General features: G+C 39.4%; 1 protein-coding gene across 1 annotated transcript in view; it reads right to left on the minus strand.

Annotated features, from left to right (window-relative positions):
- Positions 1-18,424, minus strand: part of LOC104834406 (chromosome unknown open reading frame, human C15orf27) — a 63,354-nt gene that overhangs the window by 28,615 nt on the left and 16,315 nt on the right. Inside the window, exons 4-7 of the mRNA XM_010571659.1 lie at positions 14,736-14,809; positions 4,554-4,610; positions 2,635-2,773; positions 1,052-1,167 (exon numbers count right to left, since the gene is read on the minus strand). Coding sequence (XP_010569961.1) covers positions 1,052-1,167; positions 2,635-2,773; positions 4,554-4,610; positions 14,736-14,809 — 386 coding nt within the window. The remainder of the gene's footprint in view (positions 1-1,051; positions 1,168-2,634; positions 2,774-4,553; positions 4,611-14,735; positions 14,810-18,424) is intronic.

Below are 18,424 nucleotides of genomic sequence, written 5' to 3' on the forward strand. Positions count from 1 at the left end.
GACTGCTTCCAGGAACTAGAAGCTTCTATTGCAACATTTTGAGTCTGCCAAAAGAGTCTCTGACTGACCTACAGGGAAGCTGCCTTCTGCATTTAAAGCAGGGAGGTTCATTAGCTTTCAACTACACATACTTTTCCTAGTGTCCTGGTTTCAGCTGGGATAGAGTTAACTGTCTTCCTAGTAGCTGGTACAGTGCTATGTTTTGAGTTCAGTATGAGAAGAATGTTGATAACATTGATGTTTTCAGTTGTTGCTCAGTAGTGTTTAGACTACAGTCAAGGATTTTTCAGCTTCTCATGCCCAGCCAGGGCACCTGACCCAAACTGGCCAACAGTGTATTCCATACCATGTGACGTCCCATCTAGTTTAGGCACTGGGAAGGGGGGGGGGGCGGGGAATCGCCCCTCGGGGACTGGCTGGGTGTCGATCGGCAGGTGGTGAGCAGTTGCCCTGCGCATCATTTGTACATTCCGATCCTTTTATTACTACTGTTGTCATTTTATTAGTGGTGTTATTATCATTATTAGTTTCTTCTTTTCTGTTCTATTAAACCGTTCTTACCTCAACCCAGGAGTTTTATTTCTTTTCCTGATTTTCTCCCCCATCCCACTGGATGGGGGGGAGTGAGTGAGCGGCTGCGTGGTGCTTAGTTGCTGGCTGGGGTTAAACCACGACACCTAGGAATACAGCTCTAATATAGCTGCAGTCTCCAACAACAGCAATGACTTCTGCATGTTCTTAGTATGACATCAAGCTATCTGTACTCGTTCAATAAATTACATACTGGAAGCATTCTTCTTCTATTCCTCACATTTGTTTTCCTCACCTTAAAAAACACAACCACAGCAGCTGAGGGAGAAAACTGCTGTTTGACAAATAGCATGCTGACCATATCCTGGCTGCAGACTAATACTTCCTTAACACTGAGACCTGTCACCTTACAACAGGAGTCCTAGCAATACTTCACAAATGTTAGCTTGCAACAAAGTACATGAACTGTTTGATTTGCCATGACAAGCTATGCGTAAATAAAAACATAACTGAACTTTACCCCTTGTTCTTGGCAGATCTGGGTTAGTCTTTCCAGCTGCTCATCTTGAATAACCTTTGCCTTCTCATATTGCTGAATCATCACCTCCATCTCCACTTTCACTGGAAGGACATAGGCTGGAAAACACAAACAAGTACTTAAAGTAACTCAGCTATGATTTGTTTTTTTATCAGAGGGAAAACCTTTACAGATGTTTACAGGCCAAAGAATGTCACCCCTTTCACTTGCATCTAGAGAACTAGAGTATTTCTTATAGAAATAGCACTAGAGTATTTCTTCTGGGGAAGAATTTCTAACATGTGAAATGCAGGTCATCAGCAGGGTCTAGATGTTGTTTGGTCAGGTCTCCATTTCCCTGGCTGATCTGAAATGCATCCTGCATGCTCTTCCAGCTTCTGCTGCACTAATACAGATCTTTTCCAGTGTTTACCATGGATTTGCTGAACTGCTGCATAGGAGGATTTTCTGCTCAGAGTTAGGCCCATCCCCTCTAAACCTGAACAACATGGTTCCCTTAGGAAAAAAGCTATTCCAGAGCCCTAAGCATTTATTTCTTACCACAAAGTCTAGGAATTAAGTCCTTAATGGAAGTAGCAGACTAAGAAGGATATTTTAAAAAACAAAAAGGCATTTATCTTCTATTGCTTTCCAAGCTACAGCCTAGTTTTCAATAGGTCTTCTGAATGCCTCTGGAAATTTTGCTCCTGTCATAACTATGGCAAACTCAGACTGATCAGCAAAGCTGTTCAACACATACTGCAATTCCTGATGTTTTCTGAAGCTACACAAGATCCTGAACTTTTCTCGTACACTTCAGTCAGAGGGCTACGACCCTTCCTCAACTCTGAATACAGAGTTTCCTGGGCATCTAAACCCAAAATAACAACTTGACTCTGATCTTTCACACATGAGCAAAGCAACCCTTCATTTATTCCTTTTCCACCTCTTTTCCCTGTAACCTCAACCGCCTACACTGAAGTCCTTGCTTCCAGGCACAGTTACCAGTTCTGCCTTCTGCAACCTTGACTTGTGCAAAACAATACCAATACACGCTTCATTATTATGCTGTACAGCACACCAGTGTCGCAGAGAGCACCTTCAGCATGGAACCCCCATGGTAAGAAAATGCTGCTGGAATCTGACATAAAAATTGTATCACAGACAAGAACTTGGAAACGAAAGCCCCAAGACAGAGCTAGCTGTATGGAAATGGGGAGGGTGTAGCAGATATCAGAAAAACAGATTGGAAAAAATTATTTTGCAGAATCAGGAATGACGTCTGGTGGCAAGAGACAGAAAGCAGGTCAGGGCATTTACTTTACAGGATAGGGGTTGTGAAGGTGCCTAAAGAAAAACAAACCAATCAATTATAAAGGCTCCTAGGGAACAGGAGATACAGTCATGAACTTGAGACCTACTCTCCTCCATGGGAGTCATAACTCTCTTCTGTTCAATACTTTTAAAATGTAAGAAGGAGAATGATAGAAACAGTGGTGGCAAGCAATCTTTTTTTATTTTTAAAATCTCTTTTTTTCCCAGCCTGCCAGGTAATTCTTTGAGTCACAAACTAAATCACCACTCACCATCAATGATCCTCTTCACTCTCCATATTCGTAGTGTGATAATAAGGCTGATAGCATCCCATGGGCTGCTGGGGCCATTAGCCACTGTTGAGGCCACCATTGGTGCCAACGACAAGATTATGACAGCACCATCAAACACCTAGAGAGAAATCAGTTTTTTCAAACCCTTCCTAAAGATCATAACCCTGCCATTCCTGCTTGGGGTCTTGAAGGGCTCCCACTTTGCCCAAAAGAAATGCAATTATGGTACATTTTTGAAAGGGATATGAGAGGTGGCCAAGCCACAGAAAGGCTGCATCCTTTTTAGGTAGCACAACAGAATTCCTTAGTGCATTTTATGAGGTGAAGAGAGATAAACTGTGGTGGGAGGGCAGTGAGAGAGAAAGGTATTTGGAAATACTGGCCAAAATCCCCAAGCAGAAGTGATAGCCTAAATGCTATTACAGCCAAAGAGTTTTATTATCATTGGTATTTATTACCTGTTACTTGGCATAATGTCATCCCAAAAAAGGATACAGTCCCTGCCCATAGATCTTGCTGTCTAAATGAAGAGATCAAGAAGACAAGTAGAAAAAGATGGAGCAAAGAGACTTGATGGCTCTTGGCCACGTCCTGACTACACAACGTGTGTGGGAACGGCTGTGCATCAAGACAGAAAGACTCCCTGCTCTCACCTTTACTGGGCAGCTAGGTTTTCAAGGATTTTGACAACTGGGACTATTCAGAATGATTTGTATGACATTGGTTGCATTGGGATTAGATCAGAAAAGGCAATTGTGCAAAGCATTACACAGAAATGCGTGAGTAAATACATTTTAGAGCAAACTGGCAATAGTGTTGTGTCTGTCCTACACTCGCCTAGCAGGGTAGAACAGAATCCCACGTTCTCATTCCGACTGAGACCCTTCCCAGCTGCCAAAGATCATTGATTAATAGTTTGCATAAGAAGCCAGGACATAGTTTTTATAAGCACTACACATTCAGAATTGTGCATAACAATTCAGTGTACTGAAAAGAAACACTTCTTACTGCCACCCTTTGATGGGCAGTGAACAATATCACTCCACTCCAAATTACCAAAATGAATTATCAGAAACTGCTGCATTTAGCCTGCATAATAAGAATCTCTGAATCAATAATTTAAGTTTCACTTCAGTGTTTTTAGCAAAGCAAGTTAAAAGGTTTACAACTTTATTACAAGCCTCTAGACTCACTTAAGCTCCGAGAAAACCCAGATTTTTTTCTGGTGCTTCCTGTGCAGTATTAGTTTATCAGACAGTATCAAAAAAGAGCTTTTCATTTTCCTGATCTCCAGATTTCTGCTCAGATTGTGATTGTGTGCTACTTATAAGACATGTATTTCCTTATCTGCCTCTGCAACAGCATGCACATTCTACCTAATTTTTAATTTGTGCTACAAATTACAGTGTTTATCATAATTCAATTTAGTTAAAAATAATTTCACAATAAAATTGGGGGGGTTGCCAAACCAGTATTTTCTATCAGAAAACTACACTCAATTTTTCAACCAGTTCTAATTTCAACTTGATTACAGGAATGGGGTTACACAAGTCACATGACAATTTTTACTCATATTGCTCAATATCTCAGGGTAACAGTATCAACAGTTAAGACTAGCACAGGTCTAACAACAAAATAAATAGACACAAAGTGCAAAAATGCCACAATCCCTCCCTTAATAAAATATTTCCAAATATTGCACTCTTCTGAATCTCCCTCAGAAAAAGGGACTACAACATACAGCTACGTATACATGCATATAATGGGAAAAATGTGCATATTTATGTCAGTTAAAAGATATTGTATTGCATCAGGTCTATAACAAAGCCATCCAAAGCAGTTCTTAATATTCTTACTGTGTCTGCCTGGAAAACAGTACAAAAAGTAAGAGTGCTTACCTCTATTTTGTTTTCAATGTAATCCCATATGCCAAGGACCACAATCCTCAAAATAGTCTAGTAAAATAGATTGGGGGGGGGGAAGATAATGAATGTTATTGTAATTTTAGATAAACATTTAGTCCTTTATCTAGTTAAGGGATCATTTTTTGTCTTACTTAAGCATTATGCATTTCTTCTGAATAATAATGAGGATCTAGAAATAGCTACACTTCTGTACTATAAAAGCAGGTATTGCTTTCCAACCATTATATTGACTCAGTGAAACTTCCATAAGCAAGTTCAAATGTTCATCAGCCTTTCCATCCTCCTAAAATTTTGCTTTTACACTTGTGAGATTTAGATCACCAAGCCACCTGACCCTCCTGACCCAAGCCTATATAACATCCACTGTGGGGCCCCCTCAGTTGGAATGGGAGAAGATTCTCTTCTCTTGCCTTCTTTGACATGCCAGTGCTTACTATTTTCTAACAGAAGAGGCACTGCCCCCTCTTGATGCCTAAAGATACTGATATTTCATCAACCTGAAGAGCAGAGGCTCTTATTCTCCCCCTCTGGCTGTTGCCTTATTATAAAACCCCAGAAAGTCATAGAATAAGGGAGAAAAATATCTCTGTGATCCTCCTCTATGAAGCAAAACTGCTGTAAGTAGCATCAGTAGCTAGAAAAGAGGAATAAAGAGCACAGAATGAACCAATGGTGAATTCCCATTAAAAAATCCAATGGCATCTTTCCTAATTTTTAAGCCAGTTTTGAGAAGATGCAATTAAAAAAAAAAATAAATCAATCAATCAGCCAGCTAATGATTGAAATTGAATTCACATAAACACATAACTGGTAGGAATGTTTTCTGCCAACAGCAACATCAAGGTTAGATTTTTGACAGACACTACAGACGCGAAGAGGCTAACTGTAGCTATGTGTCTTACAAAGCAGATCAAAATGCTACTTTCTCCACTAAAGAACAGTACTAATGACAGAGAGCTCAGCAGGCCTGTGTGTGAGGGGTGACCATGCTAAGAACTGTGCAGAAAAAAGCAAGTGACTGTGATGAATATATGTATCTCCTCTTCATCACAAATACAGATACATTAAATCCCAACCAACTCTGAATTTATACCAAACATAGCTGCACTAACTAATCGCAGAACAACACTGGATTTTTCAGTACTATTCCCATGCATGGTTTTGCCAAACCCCGTGAGCCCAATTGCCTCACATGGCCCGGGATGCCTATGCTGAGCTCTACCTTGGCACTCCAAACCTGGATAACAACACTTAATCCTGTTTTGCAGAGGGAGATACAGCTGTGGGAGATATGGTGCTTTCAGAGCCCAGCCTCATACCATCAATGAGCAGGAAAGTGAACCAGCCAACGCTTACTCAGAAATGGCGTATGTGAAACATTGGCCAAGTCTGGCTGAGAAAGGGAGTCACTAGCCAGAAGAGAAAATGCAGTGCACTTTTTCCTCTACAAAAAATTATGAGACTCTACGTAGACACAAAAAACAGCTAATACTGCTGGTCTGTATTCCTAAAAAGAACATTTTACTTCCAAAGCATTTTACAAATACAACAAAGGAATAAGGCTCACAGCAATTTCCTGATTAACCTGTATGCTCGAGGTTTACATGTGGAGGAAGAGATGGATAACAGTAGCTCCTCAAATCCCTTAGTGATTCCAAATTCGCCAGCATGATGTAAGTGCAAGATGTAAGTCACATGCTGCTGTACAACCAAGGCACTCCTGCAGCCTAAACGCAGGCCCTGAGCAGCATACTTTCAGACTAAAGCATCCCAGCTCCTCTGCAAGCACCTCCCTCACTCCCCATTGAGAAGCTGCACAAAATGCTTAAGGACAAGTTATTCATGAGCCCGTAAGTTCAGCTATATGAGTTAAGCTGGGGTCCACCACAACAAGTTCCACAGCAGGCAGCCATCGGGAAATGCATGAGGAAAAGCAGTACCTTCTTTAAAGACTGGGATGCTACCCTTCCTACAGCAACCCTGTTGACAGCATAGAGAAATCTGGCTCATTTTCTTCCACGCTTAGGCAGCATTTATGAAGTGCTAGGTCAATAAGCAACTAACTAAAGGATGGCTGAACAGTTAACACCTTTACAGTAACTGATGGTAAAAATCCTTCTTCCTTTGGACAACTGTGCACAAAGGTATTTCCACTGAAATAATAAGGCATATCTGCACAAAGAAAATAGAAACTCTGTCTCACAACCCTAAACACGATTTAACATGGGGCCGTTGAGGGAACATGAAAAAGGATTTTCCTTTCTGCCTTTTTAATTCCTCACTGCAGTGTTTAAATCAGACTGTGCTATTGTCATATTAATGGGTCTAAGCAGTTCTAAGGGCTGGAAGCTAGCACAAATGTTTTCGTTTTCAGTCTGCTGATGTGAATCAGCACAAGTCAGAAATGACTGGAAGTCTACTCGGCAGACATTTAATGCAGTAATGGTTGTTGCTACTACCTCTAGAACATAGGTCTCCTCCTCACAAAAAATGCCTTAATGATAAGCATCTTTGCTCTCAGCTAGAGCAGACACACTGTAGGAAGGGAGATTGTGAGGGCAGAATGAACACAGCTCCCCATCCGAGAGACACTCTTCAGAACAAACTGGGAACAACTAAGGTTTAAGCTTTAAAAACATTTGTTCTATATGGAAGGTCTTAAAGCTATGCACCAGCATTGTCACTCTTAACAAAAAACTCCCATCACCACTGAAGTGACAAAAGCCACATAAGACAGCTTTTCCTTGGTGCCCGAGGGGAACCGGCTGCCCCAAGAAAGTAGCATAAGTGAGTCACAGACTGCGTGCATCTGGAGACACAGGTGCCATACGCTTACTGCTCACTGCCAATCTTCGCTAGTGGCAACTCCAAACTAGGTTTAGCTTTCTCTACTCTCCGTTTGTACAAAGCACGAGGTCACATCCACTGCTGCTGTCATAACTCTCACCCAGAGGAGTCTGAACCAAGCAAATTTGGACTTCACTGGGCAAATCTCCCTGACTGTTCAATATAATAAATACTTCGACTGAAATCAAAGCATTGGTGTTATTTACAAACAACATTTTATTATTTTTCCTAAGCAAAGATATCTTTCAAATACATATTGCATTTGCTTGTGTACTTTCTCTGTACAGAATTTAAAAAATTAGAATCTATAGCAGAATCTGAAAAAAGAAACAGAAATTAATAATCCAGAAAACTTCCTATGCACTGTACATGGACCAAACTGAAAAATGCGCATGAATTGGAAGAGAATTGCAACTGTAACACTCATCACAGACAAAACATAAGTGTTACTCACAACTCTACCATTTGTAGACACAAGAATCTACAAGAAATAGGGAAAAAAATGGAGAAGCACTGCTGCTTCCTACTGATGTGCAGGCATTTTTCAGCACTGTAGCAAATGCACACACATAGTTTTGCATTACACTACAGGCATTCTGCATTTTTGGACACACAGATTTGAAAGCAAATGTTAAATATTAGTGTGAGTACTTTTCTGTTAAAGGCTACTGCCAGCTTGGTTTTTTGTACTTGAGAAAGAACACTTTAATGTTTCTTTACTGCATATCTTTTAATTAGAAAGTCCTTAACATATATATTTTTTTAGTTATATCAGAAATACATTTTTCGTTTTGAGTAAAGCTAAATTATTACATAAAAGTCTGTCCAGTGCACTAATAAAAGGTAAATGGCTGAACACTTCTGTTAACTTAAGGTGGAGTAAACCCAGATAAAAGTAAAATTTTAAACCATTTTTCAGACAGAAATGTAATTTCGAAGTTGACAGTGTCCCTTGGTGACACACAGTTGATTGCACAACATTAACTGTCCGCAGTGAAGTTTATGAACTGTGTGATGCTGCAGGTTTTCTCTCTGATTTTGTAGGGAAACCTGGCCAAGTCCTTTGCTGAGCCAGCCATGTGAATTCCCACAATCTGCATGAGCTAGCTATATTTGTCAGCTGACTGCAATGTACATTAGGTAATTTTAAATACTTTTTTGCTTGCATAGTTAATATACAATTTACTACTCAGTGACTCATTGTGCCAAATTAGTCTAGAAAAGAGGAGGCTGAGGGGAGACCTTATCGCTCTCTACAGCTGCCTGAAGGGGGGTTGTAGTGAGGTGGGTGCTGGTCTCTTCTGTCAGGTGGCTGGAGGTAGGACAAGAGGAAATGGCCTCAAGTTGAGGCAAGGGAGATTTAGGTTAGATATTAGGAAAAAAATTTTTACTGAGAGGGTTGTCAAACATTGGAATGGGCTGCCCAGGGAAGTGGTTGAGTCACCATCCCTGGAGATATTAAAAAAGCGAGTGGACAGGGTACTTCAGGACCTGGTTTAGTGGGCATGGTTAATGGTTGGACTCAATCTTGAAGCTCTTTTCCAACCTAAATGATTCTATGATTCTATGATCTGTAGTGTAAAGAAATCAAAAGGAGGCAGCACAGGAGATGAAGCTGGCCCACCAGGTTTAGCTAACAGCAAAGGAGAGCAACTCTGCATTTCGAGATAGGGTAGTGATTGTACAAGAGCTAGACAGGTTGGAGTGGGATGGAGAGGGTGTCTTTAAAAGAGCCCTTCCTTCCACTGCCACAAAACTAATCTATCTGTTGCAGTGCGTCTGTACCTCTAGCTTGTACAGAAACTCCAAAGATCAAGCTTCTGCCTTTTGGATGTGTCTTGTAGGACCAAATATTTATTGAAATCTTTCCCAGAAAGAACACCTTGTACCCAATCTGTAATTTATAGCCTCTCTGGTTTGGGTCACTCCACAGGGGCCCTAGCTCATTCACTGCTTAAAAGAACCTTCTTTTGCCATCTTCTGGTGTACCTGTCCTGAGATACTGCATTAGCTGTTTTAGCGCACGCTATCCCCAGGCCACTAGAGCACAGAGGAACATGTTAGCATCTTTAAACTGAGGCGTCCTTCTGTTTTCAGTGCATATGCATCCTCCTCACATGGTTTCTCTTCAATCAAGGCTCTGCAAGGAAACATATAACTACTCACCTCACCTTCTACACAGTACAAAACATTCCCTGTCTACTGTGCTCGGTAACTGCTGTGGCTCTATTAGCGCATGTCGTCACATAGAAATAATTAACTGCAAAAGCTTGGTGACACTAATAGACATGAATGCAGTATATTCTTTTTCACTACCACCATCAATACTATTATGGTATCATATACACACCTTTGTGTAAACACTGCAGTTCTATTTGTTCTTATCTTCTCCCATAATATTTGTTCTTAGAATATGGAGAAAAAGAATTAATTTTAAACTGACAACTCTGGTTATATTTGAAAGGGCTTTTCAGGAATATAAATGGCTTACTAGAGACACAGTATACTACCATAAAGTAAATGCAGATTGGATAGAAAACTGGTCTTAAGCAACCCTGCATCAGAAGTTCCCCCTGGGCATGATTACACTAGCACTAATTCTTATCTTTGAAATGCACCGTGTAGAAGGTGCTGGACTGTCACTATGAAGAGATGAAAGCACAGATGAAGCACTGATAGAGCACATCATATAAGTCAGGTATATTCTTGGAAATGAAGTGGGCAGACTGGCATTTCAGGAGGGTGTCTGACTAAATTCCTAGACATCTACAAAACCATTTTCCCTGGTAACTACTATTTTGTGAAGCAAGAAGAGTGGTTAGAAAAGAAATTTCACAGTGTATTAATATTTTACAGACTAGCAAAGAAGGAAGCTTAAATATACCTTTATAAATTATATTAGTATATAAAATCCATATCTTTATTCCTAGATCCCCCCTAATCAATCCCCTTAAAAATCGAAACATACACAGTCAGCAATGCAGTGCATTTATGTACCATGAGAAAAGTTGTGTGCATGGAATGAAAGTAAACATCCAGAAAAGAAGCCTCAGCTTATGAAAGAATTACAGAATTAGTAGAAGATTATCTTTCTGCTCAGCTGTTTGAAGCTCACAAAAAACCATAATAAAAGTAACATAACTGATTTCTCTAATATAAAATTATGAATTTGTTATGAAACATGTATATGGGAAAGGCATTATTTTCTCATAGTTCTGTCAGTTGGGATGTTTTTCCTTTTTAACAGAACCCTAATAGTATGGTCTTCCTTAGGAGGTTTTATTCCTTCCAAGGACTGCTATTAACAAGGAGTAAAGTGTCAGACTACTGCAAACACTTCCTCTTAACATACAGGATGAGAAAAGTCTTTGGGTTTTTTTTCCCTCCTAGAAGTGAAAATCCAAAATGCACTTGTGAGCCATAGCTAATAAAACAAATTCTTTTGCAGCTAGGACCCCAGACTTACTCTACTCAATTTGAGAACTCATTTCTTAGACACAGATACAGGAAAAAAGTCGCAATTCTGTGATTGCCTAACTTAAAGCACATCAGAAGACTTGGTTACTCCCAGGGAAACACTCAAGTGCTGAAAGTTAGCAGAATGCCTGAGTGCTTGGCTGACTGAAGCACATACAGAGCAATGCGAAAAACTAATATCAAGAACTCAGTTCTTGCATGCAAACAGTCTCAATCTTAGTGGAAAAGCAGAACTGAACAACAGCTACAGAATCAAATATTTGTGGCAATGTGATAAGACTATTAAAATACAAGCAGACTCCAATCCACTTACCAAAACACTGTGACATTCCCCATCTTCCTTTTCTCAGCCAACTATTACCAAGGCTGAAATTGCCCTCTTGATAGGGTGCAAGGTGCAACCCCGGCCTTGCCTTGCTGTTGGTACTGGGGTTTCCCCCCCTCAGTGTCTTTCTCTTCTCTTCTGTCTTAACATCTGGGTAACATTTGGTGCACAGACAATCATAGTGATGTATGTAAACAAAGACAAACCTACACAATCATCACCACTAGTAAATCCTGTTCAAATACTTGGAAAAAAGCAAAAAGAGCTGATGTGCACACTTCACTTGAATAAGGATATTTTAATGTTGGAAAGTCACAGAAAGTGACAGAGAATATAAAATAAACAGAGTGCAATAAATTCCTTTAAGGCTTGTAACTATAACACAAGCGTAGAGAGACCAGGAAGATACTGTGAGAGTAACTACTTAGTTTTGTTGGCAGCTGTTCTGCTGGCATTTGCCAGCTGCTGGCATGTTTGTCCCCTTCATTTTAACCAAGCAGAAAGCCAGTGCCTGTTTAACTCCAACATGATAGGACTGTAATTACTTGCAATGCCTCTGTAGCACCAGCTTTTAATCAGTCATATTCTTCCAAAACATTCAGATTTTGTGCTGAAAGTTTTCTGGTTTTGAACTACTCTTTTACAACTTCATATTATTTGTTCTCTAAGTCTCAGTTGAGGCCTTCCTGAAGAACTGTGTATCCACACTTACAACTAATGGGAACCAAACTACAGAATAAATAATAAACGTCCAAACTTAGGACATGGTACTTGCTATGGGAACAACCCTTTCTAAACACCAGAAACCCTAAATACTTGCTTTGAGGAAAAAGGCACTGACTGAAGGACTAATCAATCCTCAGCAGTTGCCTGTTACATCCAGGCAACCTCATTAAATGTGCTTATCTCTGGAAAATCATCCTGGCACAAATAGTCACAGACTGCAAAATCTCACTACAACACACAATCTTCCCAACAAATAATTCCAAACAAAGATAGCTGACTCATATCATTGGGAATCAGAGGGCAAAAAATCCCCTGAAGGCACCAAAAGAGTAAATAAAATTAAGATGGATGAAAAAAAATGTGATCTGCAATTTTTGCAATATTTCATAACCTCTTGAAAAATCAGTTTTTGATTTGGATGAGAAAAAATTAAACCATCTGTTTTTCCTCTGATGAGACACATTTCAACACAAACAGATGTGCTGTTGCTCATTAAACCAACCTGGCACAAGGCCAACCCCAGCAAGCCCAGTAGGAAAGGTACACCTTCATTCTCTTCCAGATCTGTGGTCTTTGAAGCACATCCAGTTGCTCTGTGGAGCCACCTCTGTTGCTTTAACCCAGTCAAGGGCTCTGAGCTGCCAAGTGAACCAATATCAAAAATTCTACCCTCCTCTGTGCACCTCACATGGCTGCCTTGTGGCCTCATTTTTCTTTGGTGTAAAATCAAACCGTAATCAAATAAGTGAAGGAAGATACTCTGGAAGACAGGAACAGATAATAAAGTGAGTGGTAAGAGGTTTATAAAAAATAAGAACAAGTAGACAAAGACAAGTAGTTCCAAATACCTCATGCAGAGAGAAAGAGAAAAGCCAACACAGATCCAAAACTAAGATGGTGAGTCAGGCAACCAGTTTAGGCTCTGTGAAGTATCTCTTTTATTGTTTTCCTGCAAAACACTTATGAACCAGTTCATCCACTTCTGTGGGTACTCTGTCTCAGTAGAACTGAAACAACTAATTTCTTCCTTGAGACAGACGAGTACTGGCCTTGAGGATCTGTCTGCACTGCCACAACCAACCAACCAAAAACTGTCAGTGTATGAACTGAACTATGGAAGCAATACAGGAGCAAGGCACTGCATTCAGGGTTTGAGAAGAGTGGTTGGTAGTACAAACGAATGAAAACAGAACTTGAGACTACACCCCAGCAGAAAGGAAATTGAGGGGACCACAGGAAAACTTTTTTGTGGAACAAGCTCCAGAAAGCGATGAAGATCAGGTGAGCGTGCATGTGCAGCCATGCTGCTAGCAGCAGAGTTACAAGGTGATCCAGTTGGGATGCTGAGGATTACAGGCAGCTCCAGGGTGTTAAACCCCACTGAATAAAGATTCTGGGGGAGAGGGGAAAGTACTTCCTTTACTGGGAATGTACTCCATCTAGCAAACCCGAGTCTTTGAGAATTAGGATGTGCAAGTCACAAAGGAAAGGCTCTGCAAAATTTTTTAATTGTTTAAAGATCCTTTTCTTCGGTCACATTACATGTATCCTACAACCCACAAACACCGTCAAAGGATGAAGATAGTAATTGTATCTATTTGTGTAACTGCAGCACCAGAAGGCTAGGATGCAAAGCAGTCTTGAGACCCCTGCCTGTTATCAAGGAATCCTTTCAGAAAGTACCCACTGACAGTCTGGCAACACAAGCTAGAAAATACCTGTTATGAGTAGAAATACAAAGTAGAAATACAAAGTTATATATATTAATATTATATATTAATAGAACCATGAAAATATGTGGTAGTATAATATGGTGAGTATGAATTCAACACAAGTGATCTATCAAATCATTTACAGATATCACGGCTCCTTGTTTTTTGATTTTTATTTTGTAACCTACACTTAAATTTACCACAGAGTGAAGACTTTAACAACTGTTTGGATGATGATATTTTCTCCTATGGAACTAGAAAAAAACCTTTTAAATATTTAAATCCAAGCAGTCTTCCAAGTTAACAAACATAAAATGTTTTTTGTGACAACACATTATGACCTGAAAAAATAGCCTTAAAAATATTTTCGGATATTTCAGGAGTAGTCTAAATGTCTCAATGCCAATGACTTCTTTTTGGAATAAAGTTGAAAACTACAACAGATTATCCCACTTTGGTCATTTGTTATACCATGACTACAGCCTCTTCCAATGCATACATTCATACAAATTTTTGCAAAGAAATTCACCATTTGTTTCATTCTCTTACTGTGCCTATATGCAGCCACCTAGAACATCTAAACTACCTACATAAATTGTGAGAGGAGATAATTCCATTCTTAAAACAAATCTTTTTGTAAAAAAAACCAACCAAAAACCTGTGGATCTTTATTCCTGAAGAATATATCTTATTCCTATACCTTATACCCAGTAACACTGATAAAATTTCTGTGAGAACAAATGGATGAAACTAGTCCTGTCCTGTGCCTGTAGTGATTTGGAGATGATTATTTCTTTTTGTAGTTTTCCAGTTATAATTTGTAAGACAGTATCTTCCATTTTTCCTTGCCAATTCTAGGCAACTGACAAACAGCACTAAACTAAACATGATTTTTTAGTTTGCTGAGTAGGAGCAGGAACTGTTAATTTTTTAAATTTTTTTTTTCTTAGAGTACACTGTGCTAGGTTTATTCACAATCAAGTTACTGTTAAACTCTTGCTAATTCCAGTGACAGCATAAAAATACTTTGCAGTTCTGTATGTGCTGAAAGACTTTGATTATACATACCTCTGAAAAGAAAACAGACAGGATGACTAGGCTGATCCAGTGAATTATTCCTGCAAACTGTGAAGCACTTGAAACTGCAATTAACACAGTACAATGAAGCATCATTATAGTAGTAGAATGCAACTTATGTTTAATATAATTAGTAGTGCTACAACTTACATATGAGTAAAGCTTGCTTTCTTAAATTTTGTAATGGAAGTACCAGAAAGAGGATGGGATGTAATGGGACATGGAACTCCAGCCCTGTCAGCTGCTCACCCTAATTCAGGCCAGCATGTTAGCAGCCACAGCAGCAGTTCATTGGAGCTTTTACACATAAGACTGCTGGTAAGCAATGACATATATATTTTATATCTTTGATGCTCTGTCACTGCTCCATGTTCTCACTCCATGCACTGCTTTAGTACAAGATGTGTGACTAAATTCTCTATACCTAAAAATCCAGAGTTAGCATTCTGTAAGGAAACAGAATGCTCTTCTATCCCCACATTATTCCTTGTATTCAGACTTTGACAATTCAGCTCAGAAGATCAGTAATTTTCTGGAATGGGTGCTTAAGAACTAGTGCTCAAACTGGGCTTCAAAATACATTTCTGTCATCTACATAAATAACGTAGGTAGGTAGCCTTTTGTACAGCTCTCCGGATGTGGCATGAACAGCCACGACTGGCTCAGGATCTCATTCCTCTGAGAGTCAAATTTGACTCTAGGAAAACCATAGTGAGAGAAGCAACAGAAAGAACCAATGTCATTGCTAATCGTTAATAAGATAAAATCTTAATGTATTAATTTTAAGGAGTTCATGAAATACCAGAAATTCTAATTTGTGCAACAAACATAATGTAACTATTTTTATACAATCTATTTCAGGAAACATGGCTATCATATGGACAGCTTTGTCTTTAAGCAAGTTTCTAGGAGAACACTCAAGAAAGTTACAGTAAATGAAATAAAAATCCAGTTTAAGTAATTGGTAAAGACACACAATTTCCTTTTGTAAGCGCTCTTTTTCAGAAAGACACGTGACAATTAAAATCACTTATGTTCACTTCATTTCAAACTCCTCCATGAAAAGAAGTCTATAAAGGGTAAGTTAAAATGGTAATTTATGAAACTCTGGATTCTACACACTAACTTCCCATGTAGGTTGTTGAGCCAGTTATTCCACTTTCAAAGTGGAATGACTTTGAACAAAAGTCCTTTCAGGAATTGACTGGCAGGAACACTCAAGAAAACTTATCTGAATTCATTAAAAGTATGATTTTACAGAGTACTAAAGCCTTGCACGGACACTCACTGGCATTAAATCAGGCTTTCATTTGATTCAACTTATTTTGCTTTACGTGAAATGAAATAATCTCAGACAAATGAGCTTGCTGCAAGACTACACAAGAAGGTCTATGATATGGGTTACCATTATGAGCTTAAATGAATCTCTTGAAATCTGGAGGATTCCTTAATAAGTAAACTCAACTGAAACTCTGTGATCAAAGTTCCTTTCATTGCTGACAAAACAAAGCAGAAAGCTGAAAGGGTCCAGCATCTGAACTGCTGGCAACTCCTACTCTGAAGTTCAGAATAAGGAAATGAAGAGAAAAAATTCTCTCTTTACTTCAGGGTATTTTTGAATCTATCATCCCCACAGCACACAGATTAAAATAGTCTGTGTGGTCTTGCAGTTTCAAAGAATTACTGTGTAACAGCAAAGTTTAAGGCAATCAATGACTGTGCACATAGAGATGCAAGACTGTGGCAGAATTAACTAAGTCCCAAGAACATATAGGGCATGCACTAAATAAACCATCTTATTTTAAAATTAAAACTGATTGAAATGGGAAGGGGAGGGGAGGGAAGGGATATAGGAAGAAATCAGGATACAAAGAAAACTGTTAGTATGAGCTGCCACTGGAACTCTCACAGCTGAGGCTTATCTGGGCCTTCATGAGAGAGGGTTTGCTGTGGTGCAGCAGAGGAACTACTTAAAGATGAAACAAATGGGCAAAATATAATATATTTAACTTTCCCAAGACACTGTCTCTATAGGGTGCCATAAAGAACAAGAAATAGAAACCATTTATAAGCTATTTTTCAAACAGCTGTCGATCAACATACAAGGCTGCAGCTGCCCCTTAGTGGACAAAAAAGATATAGCAACCACGAATTTGGAAAGAAAATCAATTTCTGATGCTGCACTAACTGTAGCAGAGTGCTGGACACACTGCCAGACAGTGTGCAATTAAATTGCCAGTAAAACAGTAAATTTGAAAAAGCCTTCCAAACAGGAAGCTTTTGTACAAGAGCTGAATCACTAGTCCATACACTGAATCTGGATATTTGCCTCTTCCAAAACACTCACTTTAAAAAAATACAGTGAAAAGCTAAAAAAAATAGGAGTAGGGTCTTCTCCAAGAGGTGCTCATTCCTGCTCTGTGGTGGTTTGGTTACATCACTGGGATTCAGTCTGAGGCAAAGCACCTAAGCTATTCAGCTTCTTTTATCTGGAACAGAATTTCACATTTGTTAGGCTTGCAACCTTTTCCCCCCAAATTGTAGCTAAAAGCCAAAAAGTTCTGCTTTATTTCACATTTGCTTGTCTGGTGCTATGGGGGAGAAGTGAATGCAAATCCAGATGCTTTTTAGTCATGAAGAAGATGGTTCAGTATAAAATGTGGAGTACAGCCAACCTCAGTCTTCCTCTTCCCCCTTTCCCTCACTTTCATATCTCCTCAAAATGTACATCCAGGAGGGAAGGGATGAAGAATACATCCTGACAAACCCTGAGAGGCCATTACAGAAGCTTGTACTACCAGCACTTGCTTTCCGTGGATGTCGTACTTGATGATGATTTCCTGGCAGATACAAACTATACTGCTTCTGCAAGGAAAAGACAACAGACAAGCAGCTCACTGCATGACTTGGGCAAGCCCTGAACCCATTCTTACTGAGGCACTGCTGCACCGCAATGTCCATTTTCTTTGCACAGCTATGCATGTATGCAGACAGGGCCCCAATCCAGCAACCAAATGGACAGGAGCCAAGCTTTTCAGCTTCACAGTTTTCAGGAAGGCCTGATGCCTTTTACAGACATACCTGCTGTAGTTGATTGCAGAAGAGCAATACTAAGATCATTTGCTGAGTTGCTTTCCCCCAAAACTACAGAGGACGAGGAAGGGATAGCATGGTCTGTATTTCTAAGGAGTGGGGGTTGGAACCTGCCATAACCCTCTTTTTGAGATGAGGTACAAGTGACTTAATATACACCTATTTCTGCATTTGCAAAACATCACAAGGTATTAAGATGTTATTTTGTTAATGCATGTGAAGAGCTTTGAAGATAAGACTAAAAAAGCTGATTACAGGACAGAGACATAGAATAAAATACCTATTATATGTCCTCTGCTTTCTGGGGTTTCTAATTCTGGCATGAATGCTTTATGCTAAAATACACTAAAAGGTCTCTGTCCTTTTCATGTGTGTGACCTACACATTTGCAAACATGGTCTCCATCACTGACACTGACAGTTTTGTGTATGAAAAGTGCACAGTGCAACCAAAGACTGCACTAAAAGTATGAGAGGAAAATGATGCTCACAAGATGTCACAGCCAAAGAAAACACCAGTTCAAAAAAAAAAAAGCAGGTTTCCTAAGTAATTACAGTCTATAACATCAGTTAGCAGTTGTTATTATG

The sequence above is a fragment of the Haliaeetus leucocephalus genome, unplaced genomic scaffold, assembly GCF_000737465.1.
Source record: "Haliaeetus leucocephalus isolate CR32 unplaced genomic scaffold, Haliaeetus_leucocephalus-4.0 Scaffold339, whole genome shotgun sequence".
Taxonomy (NCBI): domain Eukaryota; kingdom Metazoa; phylum Chordata; class Aves; order Accipitriformes; family Accipitridae; genus Haliaeetus; species Haliaeetus leucocephalus.